The sequence below is a fragment of the Phascolarctos cinereus genome, unplaced genomic scaffold (assembly GCF_003287225.1).
Source record: "Phascolarctos cinereus isolate Bilbo 61053 unplaced genomic scaffold, phaCin_HiC Scaffold_726;HRSCAF=1367, whole genome shotgun sequence".
NCBI classification, from domain to species: Eukaryota; Metazoa; Chordata; class Mammalia; order Diprotodontia; family Phascolarctidae; genus Phascolarctos; species Phascolarctos cinereus.
Window position 1 is genome coordinate 352,497,171 of NW_027556098.1, and position 23,315 is coordinate 352,520,485.

The window sequence follows — 23,315 nt, forward strand, 5'->3', positions numbered from 1 at the left end:
AATAATGTAGTAATAAATAGTTACAGTCACTACTATGGCCTCCTACCTCTTATTTCCATTAACTTTAGAACCACTGCTCCCTACCTCCTGTTTCTTCATCCGTCCTACTCACTATCTGGAGCAACCACTGTCTGTCCTTAAAGCTTATGCTTATTCAGGCCCTAGAGCAGTTTTTGTAGTAAGTAGAGTCAACTTAGAATGTGAACATCTACACAATCTCTGAAGACCACCAGGCCTTTTCACTGTGATGTGCGTGAATCTGAATTCTCCCTCCACCCCAGTCAACCTAGCCAAAGATACATGGCCTGTCAGTACATTCCCTTCTTCATCACTCTGGACCCAGGAACTTGACATTATTAAACCACTTTGTGTTTTTCTGAATGCTTGAGATATCAGAGTATCACAACAGTCTAACTGCAGTTTTAAGCTACAGAAGCTTAATTCTGCCCTAAGACTTTTTTTGACACCCCTGCACATATGATGCCCTCTCTGGATAAATGATCTTTCCCCCAACTCCTCTATGATCACATTGTTGCACAAGAAGATCCACATCTGGGTGTCTATAAGAATGTTGTTTGTCTTTCATTTTCAAAGAGGACTATGACATCAGGAAGGTGATGCCATGACTTGCAAGTGAATTGGATTTAAGCGAGGGAGGTCTGTACAAAGTCACCAGCCTCACTTTCTCCTCCAGAGCCATCAGGGCCCAGTGGCGAGATACAGACCGGGACAACTGGAGATGGCCTCAGATGCAGTGAGAGACTTTGGCCTTTTTAAGCGAAGAACTTCCCAGGCCTCAGTTTGACAAAGCAACACTCTTTCAGTGATTAAAGTTAGGTAAGAAACCAGGTGAAGAATGACCTCTTTTACTTAGTCAAAAGTGGGGCAAATTATTTCACATAAAGAGGCATGAAAGACCTATTATAGTGGAGGGATGATGGGAGGGTGTACGATGGGCATTGCTTGAACCTTACTCTGTTACTGACCTGTGGGACCTGAAGAGACTGGGGCACAAGCAAGTCCAAGATCTCCTATGAACGAGAAAAGTGCAATGAGTTATAAATCAAATTTTTGACTGATGTCTGATGCTCCCAGGGCCCCATGCCTTGGCATGTTAAGGTGATATTGACTCTGCAATGGGTCTGGAGGAATGGGGAAAGGAGAACAGGCCCAAATGAATGCAGTCAGAGGTCACCATAGGATGACAATGAAACCGTCTATCATTCTCACCTTACAGTGAATAATACTAAAGACAAAGTAAAAAGTAAAGGCCATGGTAGCTAGGACCCCAGGTTCCATAAATTGTGCTCTTTATCATGGGCCTCATAAATCAAGAAAACATTTCTAGAGTGAAAGACTTTACCTCTTGGTTGGTGCTCTCAATAGCACTTAGAGAATCACCATTTACATATACATTAGTCATATTAAAATTAATCTGATACTCTGTATGTATTACTATAAGAGATAAAGTGAAGTTATTTTCCTGCTTGATGTTTCTGCTGACCTTAAAAGTATTAGAATGGGCTGAATAAGAAACACAAGAACTATTCTTAGATAGTAAAATCCATTCCCAAGTTAATGATCAGTAAGGGTAACTTCTAGTAACTTCACACCTCACCTTCTTTCCTTGTAGCCAGTCAATAAACATTTATTAAGCACCTACTCTGTGCCAAGCACTATACTAAGCACTGGGGATACAAAAAAAATAAAAGTCTTTGCCCTTCAAGTATCTCATAATCTAATGGAGGAAACAATAAGCAAACAACCATGTACAAACAAGCTATATATAGGACAAATAAGAAATAATCCACAGAGGAAAGATACTAGAATTAAGAGGGATTGGGGAAGCCTTCCTATAGAAAGTGGGATTCTAGTTAGGCCTTGAAGGAGCCAAGGAAGCCAGGAGGTGGAAATGAGGAGGGAGAAGATTCCAGAAATGAATCACAGCCAAAGAAGATGCCCAGAGCTAAGAGATGGAATATGTCATTCAAGGAAGCACAAGGATGCCAGTGTCACTAGATTAAGGAGTACATGATGGAAAATAAGATGTAAAAAGACTGCAAATATGTGGTAAGGGGCAGGGGAAGAAGGGTGGCATTGGTTAGAGTATGGAGGGCTTTGAGTGCCAGAGCATTTTGTATTTTATCCTGGATGCAATAAGGAGCCCATAAAGTTTATAGAGTTAGGAAAGTGACATGATCAGACATCTGCTTTAGGAAAATCACTTTAGTGGCTGAATAGAGGTTGGATTGGAATGGGAAGAGATGAGGCAGCCAGACCCACCATCAGGCATTTGCGGTAGTCACAGTGTGAGGTGGTGATGACCTGCCCTATAGTATTGGCAGTATCAGAGGAGAGAAGAGGGTATATTTGAGAGAAGTTACAAAGGTGAAATCAATAGACCTTGGCAGCAGATTGGATATGGGGTGAAGTATATTGGGAATTACATCCAGGTCATGAGCCTGAGGGACTGGGAGGACAGTGTTGCCTCTACAGTAATAGTAAAGTTTGGAAGTGGGGAATGTTTAGGGGAAAGATAATCACTTCAGTTTTGGGCATGTTGAGTTTAAAATGTCTGTCAGACATGCAGACTGAGGTTTCTGAAAGGCGGTTGGACATGTGAGATTGGAAGTCAACAGAGGGGTTAGGGTAGGAAAATCATAAATGTAGAAATGATATGTAAGTCTGGGAGCTGATTGAGATTCCAGAGTAAAGTAATAATGCACAGATACCTGTGTTTATGCAGACATCTACACCTACACACACACACACACACACACACACACACACACACACACACACACACACACACACACGCACACACACACATTTTTGCCTGACAGCTTCAGTGTCTTACCCATTCATCATTGAGTGTCTTACCTGATCTCACCAGTGTCTCCCACACCAGTGTCCCATTTGGATGTCTCAGATCCAAACTGATTTTCTCCTTCACATTGCTGGAGTAAATCTCAGAGAAAAACTGACACTCCCCAGCACTCTGGTAACAGAGTTCTAGTTCCTGGAGGGAAGAAACACCAATAGTAGGTATGTACATGGCAGGGCAAGGTCATACCCTTAAAATAAGGGATTGCATTAAAAAAAAAAAATTCAAGTTAGATATTTACTTCAAAGTTATTTTAAAGTAACTCAAATCTTCATTTAAAGTTATATAACAAAAATAAGATATGTATCACTAAAAAGCTTGGGAACCATGACAGGGATGCATACTGAGCCAGAAGATTTTGCTGAGATTTGCTCAATTTGATTTGAATGAAAAAGAGGTGCTTTTACCACAGGATATGCTCAACCAGTATCACTTACTGCAGGCATTATTTCCAAGTGTTTTGATCCAGATACTAAGAAACGAGAGCCAATGTAGAGTGGGGTTACTGGAGATGGCTTATGCAAGCGTAAAAAGTGGAACTTTGCTTCTTCTTCATCTATAGCCTGAAAAAAAGGGAAAGAAAAATTTTCAACATGAGAAATCCCTGTTTTCCCAGCAGAGCACACAGGAAGGCCACAATTACTTGCTATTTATGTCAATAGCCTTCACCATGGAACTGATGTCAAACTGGGAGTTGTAAGGTGAGGATGGGGTTGTCAGCTTCTTTAAGCTCTAAGTACTTTTTGCTGCTTCATACTTAGGAACACCTAAGCTTACCTTCCGTATTGTACAGTCACTGGGAATCAGATACAGGTGGAGTGTAATGTCTTCAGCCCTGAGATGGCAGTATACCAGAGTAGTGGAATAAATGGGAATGAATTTAAAGGTAGAATGCATAATTCTCAGCAGAACTCCCATGGTAGAAAAGCTAGGGTTTTCCAGGATGGCATGGGATGACTCCACTCTTGTTGGATTCTCCAGGACCATACCCTCTTCTTTAAAGTGAGCAATTTTGAACAAGGAGACATCAAATTTTCCTCCTGTCAGAGAATTTCAATAAAAATTACTTTTTATTTCTTCTTATATTTCTTCTAGTGGTCAAGGGCCACTTTCTTTGTGACCTTGGTGGAGCTGAGGATCTGTACTATGGATACAGATAGATCTCTTAGGTCAGGTTTCTCATTTTAAAAGAGGAAATTAACTGAAACTATAAATTAAAAGAAAATTCCTTGGATAATTTTTGAGATCAAATTAAAGAAAATGAGTAGAAAGAGAAATTAAGACTGAAAGTCACAAGCTGGCTAAGAAAGAAAAGTATATGTATTAATAAATACTTGGTTAATGATTGCTGAGTGCTAAGAACTCTACACATTTTATAAAATTACTCCTAAGTTAATATGTTTGAATTTAATATTTCCTCAGATTTTGATTTTATTTTCTGTGGAGTTGACTCTGGGTCCTTAAAGGTTATACCAGAAGAATGCAGGCTCTGTCAATTTCTATAATACTGATCAAGTGTGCTCTCAGCAATAAACTGTACCTTCTTTTTGACAATTACCATAGTTAAGTATGGAGAGGCTAATTACCAGTTAGCTGGCCAATTGATGATGAATTCTTTGGCCATGGTAACTTATCAAATAAAAATACAAAATGCCTTTCATTTCTATGCAATTTCTTTTACTTCTTCAGTGTTGGTGGTAGATTAGTGGAAAAGCAGTTGGTGCTAAGAATCTGCAGTGCTACCAGAGGAGGCTCGGGTTAGTGAATCATTTGGGTTTGAGAGTTCTGAGATGAAGTAGGCTAAAGCTGATTGGTAGGATGTCAGCACTAAGTCTCACACCAATATGGTGAGCCCCCAGGAATGGAAGGCAAAAGAGACAAACTGGCCTAGATTGGAAAAACCAAGTAGGTTGAAAATTTTGTGCCGATTGGCATTGGGAGTAGACCTATCAGTGGCTGCTGTACTTCCAGTTTGGATAAGATAGAGAGATCCAATCTCAAAAACAAAACAAAATGCAACTAAAAAATTATGATTCCTTGAAATATATAACAATGGATATAATATTGTTATTCTAACTAATATTATTGAATGAGGCACAAATAGGGAAAGGACATTTGCTACGATCATTGAGGTAATCCAGCATAGAATTAATGCCAAATAGGGATTTCCTATAGATTATGAAGCCTTCCAGATATTCCTATTGGCAAATGATATTGTTTTGATTTCAGCAATTTAGACTCCTAAATGAAATCCATGATTTCTTAAAAGAGTTTCACCTGACTGTATACTCAAGAAAAGTCAACTAAAGAATACCTATTGCCAAGATAATTATAGTCCTCCCTTCTTCCTAGTTTCCTAAATTTGCTCAATTGGGCTTAGGGGTGTGGCAGGTAGTGAGAATGAAAGATTTAAAAAAATGTTACTTGAAGAATAAAAATAAATTTTAAAAAATCCACCACCTCCTTATGGTTGTGAAAAATGCCTGATCTTATTCTCATCTTATTGTTTTATGATTAGAATATTCAATTTGCATATCCATTTTGAGCCTAGTATAGTATATAGGAGTAGGATGTTGTTCTAAATCTCATTTCTACCAAATCGATTTTCAGTTTTCCCAGTATTTCTCATCAAGTAGGAATTTATTACCAAAATAATTTATGTTCTCAGAATTACTGAACAATTGGGTTTATGGAACAAATGAGTTCAATGGTTTATTTTTCTGCCTTATCTTTTCTTCCTTATCTTCTTCCCAGTCTGTTTTTTTTTCTTTTAAACTAGAACAAAATAAATTAGCTGATTACTCCTTACAAAAGAGTACTATATGATATGAGATTAGGAATTGCTATTCCCTGGTCATTCATACTTACATTTTCCTTTAACTTTTTGTTCTTTCAAATATAATTTTTTTTCTAACTCTATAAAAAATCCACTTGGTGGTTTTATTGGCACAACACTAAATCTGTATATTAACTTAGGTAATCATGATTTTTATTGTTAGCTTGGCTCAGCCATGAGCATGCACATTTCTCCTATGTTTGTAATTATATCTATACAGTTGTATCTTACATCTATACAAGTTTTGAATATGCCTTGGTAGATTGATTGAAAGATAATGTATATATTTTCTGGGTATTTTAAATAGAACTTCTCTTACTCATGCTGTCTCCTGGGTTCTATTGTTACTATATAGAAATACTATTGATTTTAGGGGTTTATTTTGTATCATGCTGCTTTATGGAAGCTATTGTCTCAGTTTCTTTTTTGATTCTTCTAGAGTTTTTTAAATCATCATGCCATCAGGTAGGAATAGTTTTGTTTCCTATTTGCAGGACATGCTACTTTGGATTGAAACCTGGGTTCTTTTGCCTTTAGAGATGTACTATTCCATCCTCTTCTCCAGTTCTCAGAACTATGAAATAACTATGTCTTATTCAAATTGATTTTTGTGTATATTTGAAGGTCTGTTCTCTGGCTCCTTACAAAAATTTTTGTTTGTCCTTGAAATTATTAAATTTGACTACCAGATGTTTTGGAGTTTGAAGTACATGCAAGTTCCATGCCTATCCACTTCCCATCCTATATACCCCCTAAAATGATCTGTGGATTCTCTAAATCGTTGTTTGTTGTATGTATTCAAAATTTCTTTACTGTTTTAGTGAGTTATTTCCTGCAGGTGACTTCAGTTTTTTGATTTGTCAGGTTCTTTGGGGAAAATCAAAGGTTACTTCTGATCATCCTGTCACTTTGGATTTGTAGAAAATCAGTCACTTTAGATTTGTAGAAAACTCATGTGTTCTTTTAACATTATTGCTTTTTACTTCTCTTCTGCTGTTTTCCTTTACTTTTGTATTTTTAAGTTCTAAATCTCTTATTCTTTCTCATAGCTTCTACTTCAGTTTTTCATTCCTTGCTAATTGTTTTTAAATTTAGCATTGGTAACTAATAGCTGACCTATATTCATTTCTAATTACTTTTTTAAAAAATTTATTTTTCTTTTTTACCATATTGGAATTTTTTGGCTTTGTTCCTCAGTCTCTGGGAAGTTCATAACATTTTATCTTTCATCAGGCAATACTGGTTTATTTTCCTTTTTATTCTATATTTCTTTAATATCCTTCATTTTCTCTGTGGTTTTATTCATTTTTCTGTTTACAGGGCTTTCTCTATTGGTTTACCTGCTTATATGCTAGGCTTATATTCAGCCTTTATCTCTTAATACTTTGGTGTTTTAATGGTTCTCTAATAAAAGAGAGGATCTTTTTTATTATCTCTTTTGTCACTCATTTTGGCTTCTCTTCTTCCAGTTGTACAGACCCTTGAAGCTATGTTGTTTGAATCCCTTAGCTTTATCACACTGGGAACACGTGGGAGTTATTGTTATTATTTTTTGTTATTATTCCACAGAAATATCAAGGAATTCTGCTTTAATCTTGATGATTGCTTTCCAAAAGGGAACTACTCTCTTTTGTCACAGGAACTTCACTTCTTAATATCTTAGTGAAAAAGGCCTTTATCTTATTTATGAGGATAAGTCATAAAAGCTAATTTACATGAAAAAAGAATAGGTGGCATGATCACAGTTTGCCACATTAGAGGAATGTCTACCGTTATATTAATAGAGTGAGCTATAACTCTAGTGGTATCCTTTAATAAAATTGCTCTGTAAGCCTGTGGAACTATTGCTACCATGAGCTCCACACACATCTGGAAAAGCAGAGGCAGTATCCTTGTTTTGACAATTGAACTTTTATATCTGACCTTTCAAAATAGGCCCTTTGTTTGATGGGATAGAAGCCTTGGTAATATAGGCCTGCCACCCTGCATGCTGTAGTAACAAAATATCACTCATATGCTAGCAGTTCATTGCCATACACTGCCAAAGTATTGAATTAACTAGGTAACCACTCTTAGCTTCACCATAATCTCTAGCCATGTTGCTGACAAATGGTCTTAGAGATGAGGACAATCTTGAAAATAACATGTAACAGAAGCTAAGCAAGGAGATATTATCCAGAAAAATCAGATAGTTCACAGTGTCAAATGATATTGATGTTGAAGTCCACTAATACTGAACTTTCAGTCTACTAAGGCTCAACTTCTTTTTCACAGGAAATCATGTATCCACATTTTCTTCATCCTGTATTTGAGCAGCTAACTTTTTTTAACCTGAGTCAAGGACTTTATACTTATTCCTATTATCATCTTCTTAGATTCAGTCTAGGGAAAGATGATAGAATAATGATGATGATGATGATGATGATGATGTTGATGAAGATGTTGATAAGGATGATGACAACAATAACTCATTTAAGCAAGTAAAGAAAATAAATCGCGTAAAAGAGTCTTGTCTATGCTCACTGAAATAAGTTTCAATTATCATCCATTTGGATACACATATTATCTATGAAACCACAACAATGATTATTATCATTGTGATGACCACCACCCCACCTTCCATCATTACTACCTTCATTGTTTTCATCATCATCATCATCGCTTTAGTCATTACTACTGCCATCTCCATCATGATTAGTGCCAAATATTTAGAACAAAATGTGGAGTAAGGTAATAAGCCTTTATATTCTGCAATCTGGATGGTTCTTCTCTCAGTTTTTGTTTTTCTTAAACTCTAGTGATATTCTTAACTAGATATAATTCTAAATGACTAGCCATATATTCCTTTACCAGCCCATTAAAACTGTAGCTGCACATGTTACAATGCCTGCTATCACAATAAGATTTTCACCTCATGTCTCTTTACCTTGGAGATATACAAAATGAGGGAGATGCACAGAAGTCACAACCTCAGGATCAACTCTGATGTGAAATAGAGGACCAGCAATCATCCAGCTTTGCTTCTGAGTCCAATCCAGGTGCCGATTCCAGGTACCAAATTCAATGTCAACAGTCACCTCACTTTTCACAGAAAAACCAAGTCCAGTATCAGGCCAGTGGTAGAAGCCAGCCGTAGGTAAATGAACTCTGGGAAGCACAAAGAGAGACTGTCTCAGTAGAATAAAAGAAGCCTTAAAAAATTCTCAGATTGCGCAGTAGGCCATATGCAGTACAATTTCTGCACACATCAATTACTTCCTTTATTTCTTACCAAAAAGGAGCAACTGGGGAGAGACTGATTCTCATATTTGCATATCAGTAAGACAGCACAAAAGCCTGAGACAAGTCTGCTGATGAAACATCATTAAATATTTATGGTAAGCAGGAAAATTCCTAAGATGAAACATCACTAAATATTAATTTAGGAAAGGATAGAGGAGACAAAGGAAGGGAAGGAGAAAGGAACTAAAGATAATGGAGAGGAGTAGAGGGAAGAAAATAAAAAGGGAGCGCCATCTAGATTGAGAGAGGGCTATTATATCCTCTTTTTGTGAGTCACATACACCATGCATGACTCCCCTTAGAACAGAAATAAATGAAGAGACCACTGGCTCTCACCTGTATATGTTTCTGTTCTTATCTGTCAGTTCAAGATTTATTGGTCCATTTGGTCCCAGGAACTTATTGTGGCACCTCTCCAGATCTAACTGTTCATCTTTTAAAGGGTCAAAATTGGGTAGTGAGGAAGTCACTTCTGGCTTTGTTTGTGGGGCTCCTTCTCCTGGAAATAAATGTTAAATATGTAAAAAATTCAGGAAAAGGAAAAAAATTGATTCAAATTCACATCAAGGCATAATAGCTTGCTACATTGCTACAGTCTCTAATCACTATATCAATCTCATAAGAAGCATAAAGTGTTCAATGCTCTCTTAAGTAATGTGAGCAAATGGTGTGATCATGACTACATAAGTTTTATGTCTTCATCCTAATTCAGGAACCACATTCCTGGATTGAGAAGCATAAAAAAGAAGACAGCCTGTTTCCATCATGGTACCTTATTCCTGAAAGCTTGAAGACAGTACCAAAAAAAAGATGCAGGGAAGGAGAAACAATGTGAAGGTAAGGGAAAAGTTATTCAGGGAGATTTTAGCCATCTCCACTCTTTTATAACACAGTTCCTAAGCCAGGCTGTAAAGCAGCCACCAGCAACACTGCTATATTTACAACAATAACATTTTTTAAGTTCATGACAGAGGGATGAACTTAAATATTTATATGATTCTTTCCCCTAAGCTTTCCTTGAATTTGGAGAACCAGGTTCAGAGAGGAGTAAAAAACTATGATTTTGCCACATTGACTGTATTTTATCTAGTCATTTAGATCACCCACAAAATCCTAAGGAATTTGGGTCACCAGGAGTGACTTAAGACAACAGCTGACATATCATTACACCCAAATCCATATTGTCGCATTGTCTTTGATGATTAGGATAGTTCTCAAGTAGCCCTGAAAGTGAAGAGACAAGAAGAGTTATCCTGATGAACACATTTGGACTACCCTATCCATTCAAAGAGATAAATACAAAAAACAAGTAAGAAAATAATCAAAAAACAAGAAACAAAGAATTTTTTTCAGTCCTAACTCTTGGTGACCCTATTTGGAGTTTTCTTGGCAAAGATATTGGAGTGACTTGCCATTTCCTTCTCCAGCTCATTTTACAGTTGAGGAAACTGAAGCAAACAGGGTTAAGGACCTTGCCCAGGATCACACAGCTACTAAGTGTCTGAGGCCAGATTTGAACTCAGGAAGATGAGTATTCTTGATTCCAGGCCCAGCACACTATCCACTATGCCACCTAGCTACCCCTAAACAAAGAACATACTGTGGTGAATATTTCCCTTTTGAATATACTGCTTCAGTATATAGAGATTTATAGAGATTGTTTGTTTATAGAGATTATTTAAAATTGGGTATAATACAAGCCCTCTGTCCTAAATAGTTTAATCTAAATCCTATTTACAATGAAACAGAGTAGAGGCCATGATCTTTGAAAGGCTTGTCCATGAGGATTCCAAGACTGGAATCTTCCCCTGTTTTGTATTTCTTCCTATAATTGTGAAGATTCTCTAGAGGTCCTGGATAATGAAACAGATGAGTTGAGACTATGGAGAAACAGGACTAAGGGGAAGGTTACTTAGGAAGATGCTTATTATTGTTGAGACCACTGGGAAGGGTTGTATATTGAAATAGAAGGGAAAAGAAGGAATAGTGATAGGTGTGGTAGGGGAAAGGGGGGAGCAAAGGATTCTATGTTGCCCTCTCTTGCAAAAACCAGGAGATGCAGAATCCTTCTATAATCATGAAACAAGGCTTTTCTATAGTCTCTACCTTCTCTCTGTAATGTGCCACCCCAAAGAAATCATGGGACAACTTTTTACTTAATGTCCTCATGATTTCCCAGGGCTTTATAGAGAAATGATGATTCTGATGTTGATTGATTTCCTTAACCAAATAGCTCCTTTATCTTGATAGGTACCTTCCCTGAGTCCTTCCATATACAAAATCCCTGTTGGTTTCTGCCTTTCAGTTTCGTGGGCATCCCTAAGTCTTTTTGATGGAGGACTTCAGTTCACCCCCAGCTTTGGAGGGTCTTTTGTTTCTCCACAGTCAATCATCTTCATTCATACAAGTAGCTGTTGCTAACTGCCTACTATATGCACTGTAATTAAGTACAAGGGTAGGTGCAAGAGAGGAAACAAATATAAATAAGAAATTATCCCTGCTCTTGAGGAGCTTATTAACTAGTAGGGATCGTTATACACATAATGATAAATACAGCACAAAATCTAATATAGTTATTGTATAAGAGAAGTACAAAATGTTAGGAGGCATCTGAAGTAGGCCTTGGAGGATGGGTAAAATGATGGCAGTAAGAAAAATAAGAAGGGCCTTTCAAGCATAGGTGAGTAGACTTGGGAGAGTACAAGCTGGGTTAATAGAATGTCAAACAGTTCAATTTTTCTAAAGTATGCAAGATATGATATAGAGTAGTATGAGATAAGACTGGAGAGGTGAGATGGACATGGGCCTTGAATACCAAGCTAAAGAGTTTGGAGCCATTAAAGATTCTGAGGAGTGGAGCAATTTGGTCACACCTATATGTTAAGAATATTAATCTAGTAGCAAGGTATGGAATAGATTTGAAATGAGGAGAGACTAGAGATCAGTCTAAGGAGATCATGTAGGAAACACACCAAATCCATAAATGTAGGAAATTTAATGTGCACAGTGGGTTCAAATAACTAACCAAAGTTTCTGTTTGCTATCCTCAATTAATTACTTATCATTTATAAAGTTTAAAATCTTAACAATGTAAAGAATTATGTCCAAATGTTATCAACAGTTCATTTATTTTGCATTGGATAACTGAGTTTCAGCAGGAGAGCGCTTCCTAAGCGGGGTTCGTAAGACAAGCTGGGGTATAGATTTTCACAGTTTCATCCCAAACACAGTCGGCTACCTGAGTAGGGCTATGTAGACTTAAATCTAGCCCACATGTAAACTGTGTCTGATGCTCCATTGTTTCTAGGAGAGGATCAGGCTTCAAAAAGTTCCAGAATCTCACTGTAAAATCATAGGGGCAAGGAGCCAACAAAGAAGCATGAAATGGCGAAAATTTTACCCTCCTAATAGCATAGGTATGACCAAGAAGTTCAAATACTGATTGAGGTATATTTCTTAAGTCCAAGCCTTTTAAACTACAGTCAAATGCACCCATTACCAGCAAATTCTCATTGTATTTGCACCAATCACAGCTTAAAATTTCTGCTTGATGAGCTGGAATCACGATTTTGACTCCTGATGTCTTCACATGCCAGACTCTTAGAGTCTGATCCCCTGAGGTTGAAGCAAAACAACCAGGGATGTAGGGTGACCAGATTACAGGGAACCTATTGTAGGAGTCCAGATTTAATGTAATGAGGACCTGGACTAAAGTCATGTCAGAGGAAATGCTGACAGTAGAATAAATATGACAGCTACTGTGGAGAAAGAATTAAGATGTTGGGTCTTTTTAATCTTATTCTACATGCAGTGCTATGGAGAGGGAAAAATCAGAGGTAATTCTGCATTTATGAGCATGAGTGACTGAGAAAAATAAAAGAAAAAGGGCATCAGGAAAAAGAGTAAGTTTATGGAGAAAGATGATATGTTGGTGTATCATCACCATCCTTATCACTAACATTTGTATATCCCTTTTAAGGCTTACAAAGTACTTTACTTGCATTATTTCATCTGATCTTTGCAACAACCCTGTGAGGTAGGTAATAATAATAATAATAAATAATTGAAATTATATAGGGCATTAAGGTTTGCAAAGTGCTTTATAAATATCTAATTTTATTCTCACAACAACACTGGGAGATAGGTGCTACTATTTTCCCCATTTTACAGATGAGGAAACTTAGGCAGACAGAAGTTTTAGTGACTTGCCCAGAGTCACATAGCTAGCGAGTATCTGAGACAGGATTTGAACTAAGGTCCAGCCCTCTATCCACTTTACCACCTATTGGTGCAGGACATCTTGTTCTTGAGAAAATGGTTGGTTGTCAAGGTAGAGATACCTATAAAAAGTTAGAAATGGAAATCTGAAGCTTAGGAGATAGTTCAGGAGGGGAATTGTAAACTTAAGCATTTTCTGAGATGACAATCAGGCAATCAACTAGCATTTATTAAGGTGATTCATTAAGTTCAGATGGGACCTTGAACTAGGATAGCAGCCATGTGAGTGGAAAGAAGGAAAAACATAAGAGAGATGTTGTAGAGATAAATCAACAAGACTTTGCAGTTGTAAGTAAACTAGCTTTTATTAAGCACCAGCTATGCTGAAGTGCAGAAGATACAAAGAAATGCAAAAACAGTCCCTGCTTTCAAGGAGGAAGGAAGGCAACAAGTATTTATTAAACACCTATTATGTGGAGCAGCGAGGTGGCGCAGTGGATAGAGCTTGGAGTCAGGAGGACCTGAGTTCAAATCCGGCCTCAGATACTTGACACTTACTAGCTGTGTGACCCTGGGCAAGTCACTTAACCCCATTGCCTAGCCAAAAAAAAAAAAACAACCCAGAAACAAACAAAAACCACCTATTACGTGCTGCACACTATGCTAAGATCTTTACATATATTATCTCATTTGATCCTCACAGAACCTTGGGAGGAAGGTGCTATTATTATTCCCATTTTATAGTTAAGGAAACTGAGACAAATAGAGGTTAAGTGATTTGCCCAAGGTCACATCGCTAGTAAATATCTTAGGCTGGATTTGAACTCAGGCACAGTGTTCTACCACTGTGCGATCAGAACTATCACCTTATAGACAGTGAATAGAGAAATTTTTTGAACCAGAAGGTTTATGTAGCAAAGCATTAAGAAATAATGCTGAAAAGATAGGATAGGGATAGATTGTTGAAGAGCCTTTGTGTAAGGCTAAGGATTTTGAGTTTTATTCATCAGTGAAAGTGGCAAGATAGTGACAATATTAGAGTTGAGAATGAGGAAGATTAATCTGGAACTATGAGTATGGTAAGAGAGAGTAGAAAAAAGTCTTAGGAAGCTCTCGCGATAGCTTAAGATAAGTTTAATAATACTTAGGTTTCTCATTACCTGTTCTGGACCTCTGATGCTCCTGTGGAGAATTATGACGTTTCTCTTTTTTCATGTCAACATCAGGAATTGTCTCTATATTTTTTCTATAAAGATAATAGGCAATCAGAGTTGACATTTTTTTGTTGTTGTTGATGGAGGTAAGAAAAGAGAATATCCTAGTGTTTGGACATAGACACTGGCCCTGGAGCTCTCATGTGCTTTCTCATGTCAAGAACCCTAACCCTAACCCTAACTGCTTGTGTTGGCATTAGGAATGTCTTTTGAGACAAGCTTCCCTTGAAACACTTGTACTTTAGTACAAGAGAGAGCATGTTTAAAGAATCAAAGGACCATAGATTTAGAGCTGAAAGGATTTTTAGAAGCCATTGATTTACAGATGAGAAAATGGAGGCATTGAGAGTCTAAATGATTTACGTAGTAGCACACGGATAATAAGTTTTGAGGCAGGATTCAAATTCAGGTCTTCCTAACTCAAAGTCCAACGCTGTACACCATTTCACCTAACTTTCGTAGACAGTGAAGCAAAGCATGGGAGTGTGTGTGTGTGTGTGTGTGTGTGTGTGTGTGTGTGTGCGCGTGTGCATGCATGCATGTGCATGCTCACTGCTTATCTTTGTACTCCCAGGTCATCAGTGAACATTTATTAAGTGTCTACTCTGTGCCAAGCACTGTGCCAGCAATTTAGAGCAGTGCTTAGGCTAAAAAACATTTGTTGAATTGAATTGTGATCACATGCTTGTGTATGATGTATGTCAATACATTTAAACATGTTGGTGTAACCCTAAAAGACTAGATATTAGTATTTTCTAGGAGATAAGCATCTGACACAAATATCACACGTGAGGAACTTACATGGAAGGCTTTATCTTCAGCAGGGCTTCAAGCTCTTTTTTCATGTCTTTGCTTAATTCAGCGAGAGGGAGCCTGTAGAAATAGGAAAGAAATCATATTCTCCCTGTTCTGATTCCAGTGGGATTCTCTCACTCATCAATTTTGGAGGCTGCTACACCACGTAGTCCCTTGGGGTGGGGGGAGGGGTCAGGGAAAAAGAAGGGAAAATCTCAGACGTAAATGAACCAATGATCACATTTATCTCCTCCACTACTCCTCTCTTGGTTTTTTAGCTCTTTCATAACCCCAGCTCCATCCTTTCTATTTAGGAAACTGACAAAATGCCTATTAGGGCAGGAACTATGATACTCTCTTGCCTAGTCCAAGTGTAAAAATCTCTCTCTTGTTTTAGCCAAGAGAAGGTTGAAATTTTTCAAGTAAAGTCTAGTCAACAAGTACTTATTGTGCCAGGAGCTATGCTAAACCTGGTGATAGGAAGAAAGGCAAAAATGGTTGCTGCCTTCAAGTTTCTTAATTTCTAATAGGGAGACAATATGGAAACAATTACGTACATACAGATATGTATATATACAGGGTAAATCGGAGGTAATCTTGGAGGAAAGGCACTAGTATTGATGGGGACCAAGGAAATCTTCTTGTGAAAGGTAGGATTTTAGCTGAGACTTAAGGGAAGTCAGGAGAGAGGTAAGCAGGGAGAGAATTCTGGGCAAGGGAAACGGCCAGTGAAGATGTGGAATGAAGAGATGGAGTGTCTTCTGTGAGAAGCAGCAAGGGGATCAGCGTTGCTAGATCATACAGTATGTGAAAAAGAGTAAAATGTAATAAGATTGGAAAGGTAGGAAGGGACCAGGTTTTAATGGGTTTAAAAAGCCACATAGAGGATTTTATATTTGATTCTTGAGATAATGTGGAGTCATTGACGTCTAATGAGCAGGTATATGTGGAGGGAGTGACATGGACAGACATGCGTTTTAGGAAGATCACTTTGCCAGCTAAGTGGAGGGGTGGACTAGAATAAGGAGAAATTTAAGAAAGAGACCAATCAAAAGGCTATTGCAGTAGTTCAGTGGTGAGGTGATAAAGGCCTACACTAAGATACCAGCTGTATCAGAGGAGAGAAGGAGCATATATGAGAGATGTTTCAAAGGTAGAATGGGTAGGATTTAGCAGAAGATTGAATATAGGGGGCTGGGGAGACACTGAATGTGGAGATCTAGCTAGAAATGACCATGTAGAACATTCCAGTGCAGGGAGAGGCTGTGCACCAGGGCAAGAAGAGGCTCTAAATGCAGTACAGGGGAACCCAGTGCTGTGCAGTGTGCAGGAATAGATATCAGCTGGCAGCTTTGTTGTTTAATACCCGGTTCGGTGTTATAAATCTACAGCTGACTGAGGAGGGAACTTGCACATAAGAGTGAAATAAGAATAAGGGGGTTTCATGGCCCTAGGTTGTGTACTGAACAAAGAGGGAGTTCTGAAGCAAAGAGCAACTGTGTGGTTCTGACCCCAGGAGTGGAGCAGGGCCTCAGTTCTATCTTCAGCTCATTCTGAAGCCTGCAGTAGAATATTATAATACCCGAATTTCAGACAAAAGGGGAGTCCACAGTAATGTCACTCTGAACTAACAAAGTTTTCCAGCTGGCTGACTGTAGCTGAGTGCAGCAGAAGTTTATTGGAATTCCAACTAAGACAAGCACAAAAGTATATTGCTTTTAACCAGCTCCAGATCATGAACTTGCAGAACTCAGACATGGGAGTAATGATTAGATTTTGCCTTGGATCAGACAACTGTGGAATCACTGAAAGTTTGGAGGTCCACAACTTTAGCTATCCCTGAGGTGCTAGAATAACTTAACATTCAGTGACATCCAAGAAAGCAGAGCATTACCAACCCGGATAATTACTCCAGAAGTACTCAGAGCATAGCCTTAATATCAGTTCTGAAGTCAGGGTGGAAGAATAAACAAACAAAAACAATCACATTGTAAATAGCTATTGTAATAACAGGGACATTTAAGACACAAACCCAGAAGAGAATGATTCCAAACATTTGTAGGCAAAGCCTCAAAGCGAAACACGGTTTAGACTTGAGTTCAACTAGAATTCCAGGAAGGGATAGAGCAAGGTTTTTTTAAGAATTACTTTTTTAATGAAATTAAAATGCTAGAGGAAAATACTAGAAAAGAAGTCAGGGCTAAGGAAGAAAGAATTAGAAAGGTAATTGACAGCTTAGCACAACAATCACAGAACTTTACTCAAGCAACAAACTCCCTGAAAACTAGAATAGTCCATAGAGAAGGCAATAACTCCTGAGACAACAAGAAATATTAAAAACAAAGTTTGAAAAATTGAAGAATAGGAGAAAATGTATCTCATAGCAAAAACAATGACCTGGAAAACATATTGAGGAGAGATAATATAAAAATCATTGGACTACCAGAAAGCCATGACCAAAAAAATGGATGTTATATTTCAAGAAATCACAAAAGAAACTGCCCAGATATCTTAGAATTGGAGTGCAAAGATAGAAATAGAAAGAATCCACCCATCACCTCCTGACAGAAATCTCAAAATTAAAGCTCTCAGAAAATCATAGCCAAAATTTAAAGCATCGAGATCAAAGGGAAAAAAAAATAACAGAGCAGCCAGCAAGAAAAAATTCAAGTACTGAGAAACCAGTCAGAATCATATACAATTTAGTATCAAGTAATATAAAAGAGCAGAGAGTTTGGGATGTGATAATCCAGAAGACAAACAATATAGGTCTATGACCAAGAATAACATATCCAGCAAAACCTAATATAAACCTATAGAGAAAAAAAGAATAATGAAATAGAGAACTTTAAAAAAAGACTAGCTCTGAGTAGAAACTTTGAAATGCAAACAAGAGTCAAGAAAAACTCAAAAAAGTAGACATGATCAAGAAACCATAAGGAACAAATCAGGGATCTACGCTCTACATTTTATTATGAGGACGTGATACATGTGTCATCTCAGAACCTTCTAACAATCAGGGACTCAAAGAGGAATTCTGATTAGGCAGCAGGCCTGGGAATGGTTCTGTTATGTTTTGATGATCTTAAAAGAAGAATGGAAATGGGAAAGAAAAATACACTAGAGAGGGAAGGGGAGAGGAAGGATGGGGAAAATGATCTCATATAATCAAGGTGTGCAAGTACGTTTGTACAAATAAAGAGAATGGGGTTAGGGGTAAACAGCTGATTTCTTCAACCTCATTCTCATTTGAACTGGTAAAATGATGAAAAAATACAGACATATATGTACAGGCATATGGTGTTGGGTAAAAAAATGTGTCTCCTTTACCAGGGAGATGGAAAGAATGAGAAGAAGGGAAAGGAAGTAAATAATAGGGAGAGTAGGCTAAGAATAGGAGTAGTCCTAAGCAAAACAAACTCTAAATAAGGATGTATAAAAATATTTATAGTAGCCCTTTTGGAGGTGGCAAATAATTGGAATTTAGGGAGTGCCTATCAATTAAGGAATGGCTAAACAAGTTATAGTATATAAATGTGAGGGAATACTAATGTGCTATAAGAAGTGATGAAAGGGATACCATAAGTAAACTGGGAGAACAAGGAGTAGTTTACCTGTCAGATCTATGGAGAACAGAAGAATTCATGACCAAACAGGAGATAGAGAACATTATGAAAAGCAAAAGGGATAATTTTGATGACATTAAATTGAAAAGTTTTTGCACAAACAAAGCCAATGCAACTAAGATTAGAAAGAAGGTAGAAAACTGGGAAAGAATTTTTACAACCAGTCCCTCTGATAAAGGCCTCATTTCTAAAATATATAGATTATTAAGACAAATTTATAAGAACACAAGCCATTCCCCAATTGATAAATGGTCAAAGGATATGAACAGGCAGTTCTCAGATGAAGAAATTAAAGCCATCTATAGTCATATGAAAAAATGCTCTAAATCGTTATTGATTAGAGAAATGCAAATCAAAACAACTCTGAGGTACCACATCACACCTATCAGATTGGCCAACATGACAAAACAGGAAAATGATAAATGTTGGAGAGGATGTGGGAAAATTGGAACACTAATACATTGTTGGTGGAGTTGTGAAATGATCCAACCATTTTGGAGAACAATTTGGAACTATGCCCAAAGGGCTACAAAAATGTGCATACCCTTTGATCCAGCAATAGCACTTCTAGGGCTATATCCCAAGAGATCAAACAAATGGGAAAAGGACCCACATGTACAAAAATATTCATAGCAGCTCTTTTTGTGGTGGCAAAGAATTGGAAATTGAGAGGATGCCCATCAATTGGGGAATGGCTGAGCAAGTTGTGGTATATGAATGTAATGGAATACTATTGTGCTATAAGAAATGATGAACAGGCTGACTTCAGAAAAACCTGGGAAGACTTATATGGTCTGATGCTGAGTGAAGTGAGCAGAACCAAGAGGACTTTGTATACAATAGCAGCCACGTTTGCAGTGACTAAGAATGTTAAACTGAACCCTTCTCAGCATTACGAGGATCTAAGACATCTCCAGAGGCCTCGGCCATGGAAAATGCTGTCCACATCCAAAGAGAGAACTATGGAAGTCGAATCGCTCTCACTTATTTTTACCTTCTGTTGAGTTTGGTTTCATCTTTCTGATGGTTCCTCCTATTGGTTTTAATTTTTACTTATAACTTCACTAATGTGAAAATATGTTTAATGGGTATGTAAATGTAAAGCCTATGTCAGATTGTGGGCCGTCTTGGGGAGGGTGGGGGGGGGAGAAAAAGGGAGAAAAAATTTTCAACTCAAAAGCATATGGAAAAAAAAATTTTAAATAAAAATTAAAAAAAAAAAAGATGATGAAAGGATGTGAATGGGATGTACTCACTCATAAAATGGAAATCCTCAGAATGGATCAAAACCCAGAACCCAACAATATATTGTTTACAAGAAACATATTTAAAAATGAGAGACACATATAAAGTAAAAATAAAAGGTTGGAGCAGAATTTCTACTTCAGCTGAAGCAAAAACAAAACAAAACAAACAGGTAGCGATCATGATCTCAGACAAAGTTAAAGCTAAAAGAGATTTAATTAGAAGAGATAAATAAGGAAACTATATTATGTTAAAAGATACTATGGATAATGAAATTAAATCAGTACTAAACATATACACAAAATGCTATAGCATCCAAATTTTTAAAGGAAAAGGTAAATGAATTACAGGTGAAAATGAATAGTAATACTATAATAGTGGAGGCCTTCATCCTTCCCCTCTCAGAATTAGATAAATTTAACTAAAAGATAAGTAAGAAAGAAGTCAAAACAGGCTAGATATGATAGACATCTAGAGAAAATTGAATGGAAATAGAAAGACATATATCTTTTTCTCAGTGGTACATTGCACCATTACAAAAACTGACCATACATTAGGACATAAAAACTTTATAGTTAAATGCAAAAAAGCATAAATATCAACTGTATCCTTTTTAGATCATAATGCAATAAAAATGGCATTTAATAAAGGACCATGGAAACAGATGAAAAATCAAGTGGATCAAAGAACAAGTCATAGAAACAATAAATTTTTTTGTTAAAGATAGTTATAATAACGACACAATATACCAAAATTTATGGGATGCAGCAAGAACAGTAATCAGAGGAAGGCTTATATCTCTAAATGCTTATATCAATAAAATAGAGAAAGAGCAGGTCAATGAATTGAGAGCAGAGACTATCTTTTGCCTTTGTTTGTATCCCCAGCACTGCCCAGCACATAGTAGCCACTTAATAAATATTTGATCACTGCTGAGCCTATATATATATGTGTGTACACATATATATATATACATACATGCATATACACATATGTATACATATGTATACATATGCGTATGTATAAATACATACACACCTTACTTTTACTGAGGGGAGAGAGAGAGATTGAAGCTATTGGAGCTCAGAAATGCAAAATGGGTCAAATGATTTTTAGGTGGCATTAAAGGCTCATACTAGGGAAGTATAGGAGATGAGTCTGGAAAGGGAGAATAGAGCCAGAATTTAAGATGTTTTAATGGCAGACTAAGGAGTTCTTTAGGCCATGGGAACCATGAACTGTTTTTTAATGAGAATTAGACATGAAAATGATATCTCAGGAAGATTAGTCTACTAACATGGTGCAGTTTGGATTAAACTCGGAGAATATAGAGGCAAGGAGCCCAAAAGAAGTCCTTACATATGAACATATGACCCAGCTCGCCTTATTGGGATGGTTCTTGGGAGAAACTGATGATATCACACTACCAGAGGCACTCAGTTTTAGACTTCATATTGTTTCTCCTCCCCACTCTGCCCATTAAATGCTTCTATTCTAATACCATATGAGTTTTTTTTTTTCCTTAGCAAAAGGTAGACTCACCTCAGGGTCTGCAGTTTACAGTTAGGGTGTCTTAGCTCCTTATAAAGTATCTTCATTGATCTGTCATCTAGGAAACTGCCACTTATTTCCAGTTCCTTCAGGCTTTGCTTATTGCTGAGTATGGAGATAAGCTCCTGCCATTGACTGAGGATGAGAGGAGAACTGTACATCCTGAAAGAGGACACACAAAAGAAATGATCATTACTGTCCTCAGGTAAGTCCATAGTGTCCTGGGGGAATGACCTGAACCCATAGAAAAACTTGCTGCCTTTTTCATTGGGCACAGACATATTTAGACTATACTTCTTTCCACAAGTCTCATCAAGAAAGGATTTGGCCTTAGAGTGAAGCAAATTGCATAGGTAGCCAGAGGGTGAATTTGGGACTAAGCAAGTGAAATATTATAAATTACTTCAAAGATAGATTCGCATGGGACTCTACTCCTACAAAAGGAAGGATTAACACTGAAAAGATTAGTTAGTCAGAGGGCATTTCCTCCATTTATGCATATTATAACCATTCCATCCATACCTTCTCTTCTCTGTCTTCCCAAAAATCCTCCAACGAGTATCTGCCCGATATTCAGGAGCAAAATGTATTATTTCCAGGTTGGGAAACATGAGTGAGGAGCAAATGTTAAAAAAATTAAAAATATCTTATGTAGAGTAGACTAATGGGGAAGGTTTTGAGTCAACCAATCAACTTTTATTATATGCTTATTATGGACCAGGCACTGCACAAGAGCATTGGAAAAACAAAGGCAAAAGGCAAACATTCCCTGCCCTTAAAGAGTTTACGTTCCAATGGGAGGTAGGGGATAATATGAATAGATTCAAATCAAATACAAAATGATAAACCTCTAGTAACTTGGGAGGAGGGGGTGTTAGGGCAAGAATCAGAAAAGGCCCCGTGTGGTAGGTGACTTTTGATCTGAGTCCTAAGGAAAGTACCTCTTGTATCGTCTATCCAAGGTGAGAGCAAGTGTTCTTGTCTTATTTTGGTTATGAACAACAAACAGGCTGCTAACATATTAATAAATTAGTAAAAGAAGCCATCATACTTAGTTGCCTAGACATTAACATCTCAATGAAAAATAAATAAAACACAGCATTGTCCAATGTCATCATAATTTTCTTGGCCCTAGGGCAAGTCAGAGCTGTCTTTCCTCCACAAAAGGAAAGGCAGAAGTTAATTCAGTAATTAGCTTCCTCCAGGGAAGGGAAGATGGGCCAAAGGCTAAGTAAATAACTCTGCCCTGGAGGCTGCTAACTGAGGTATGAAACATAGGTGAATAAAATCTGAATATGGAAGTAAGAGTGGGGATCAGTAAGAACTGGAGACTATATGTACATGTGTATATGTGTATATATTATATTTTATATATTATAAACATATATTTATATATTTTATGTGTATATATACATACACATAGGAGTACCCAAGTAGTACAGTAGATAAAGTGCTGGGCCTGGAGTCAGGAGGACCCGAGTTCAAATCTGGCCTCAGACACTTACTAGCTGTGACCCTGGGCAAGTCACTTAACCCTGTTTGCCTCAGTTTCCTTATCTGTAAAAGGGTCTGGAGAAGTAATTGCAAACTCCTCGGCACTGCTGAAAAAACTGAAACAATCCCAGCCCACTCCAGTACCTTTGCCAGGAGAGCCCCAAATGGGG

At 37.4% G+C, this 23,315-nt stretch overlaps 2 protein-coding genes and 1 pseudogene across 3 annotated transcripts in view; 1 reads left to right on the forward strand and 2 right to left on the reverse strand.

The window, feature by feature from the left end:
• The window catches only part of LOC110200585 (NACHT, LRR and PYD domains-containing protein 1), a 35,454-nt gene that overhangs the window by 393 nt on the left and 11,746 nt on the right, over positions 1 to 23,315 (reverse strand). Inside the window, exons 4-12 of the mRNA XM_020975950.2 lie at positions 21,643 to 21,813; positions 15,236 to 15,307; positions 14,381 to 14,466; positions 9,339 to 9,501; positions 8,647 to 8,867; positions 3,662 to 3,924; positions 3,322 to 3,447; positions 2,881 to 3,019; positions 987 to 1,031 (exon numbers count right to left, since the gene is read on the reverse strand). Of these exons, the coding sequence (XP_020831609.1) occupies positions 987 to 1,031; positions 2,881 to 3,019; positions 3,322 to 3,447; positions 3,662 to 3,924; positions 8,647 to 8,867; positions 9,339 to 9,501; positions 14,381 to 14,466; positions 15,236 to 15,307; positions 21,643 to 21,813 (1,286 nt within the window). The remainder of the gene's footprint in view (positions 1 to 986; positions 1,032 to 2,880; positions 3,020 to 3,321; positions 3,448 to 3,661; positions 3,925 to 8,646; positions 8,868 to 9,338; positions 9,502 to 14,380; positions 14,467 to 15,235; positions 15,308 to 21,642; positions 21,814 to 23,315) is intronic.
• LOC110200593 (peroxisomal targeting signal 2 receptor pseudogene) lies at positions 12,132 to 12,810 on the reverse strand (annotated as a pseudogene).
• LOC110200587 (olfactory receptor 52P1-like) overlaps positions 21,768 to 23,315 on the forward strand; it is a 46,949-nt gene continuing 45,401 nt past the window's right edge. Inside the window, exon 1 of one of the 2 annotated variants that reach the window (XM_078156999.1) lies at positions 21,768 to 21,856. The gene's annotated coding sequence lies outside the window, so the exon portion shown is untranslated. The remainder of the gene's footprint in view (positions 21,857 to 23,315) is intronic. The other variant, XM_078157000.1, reaches the window with a different exon arrangement.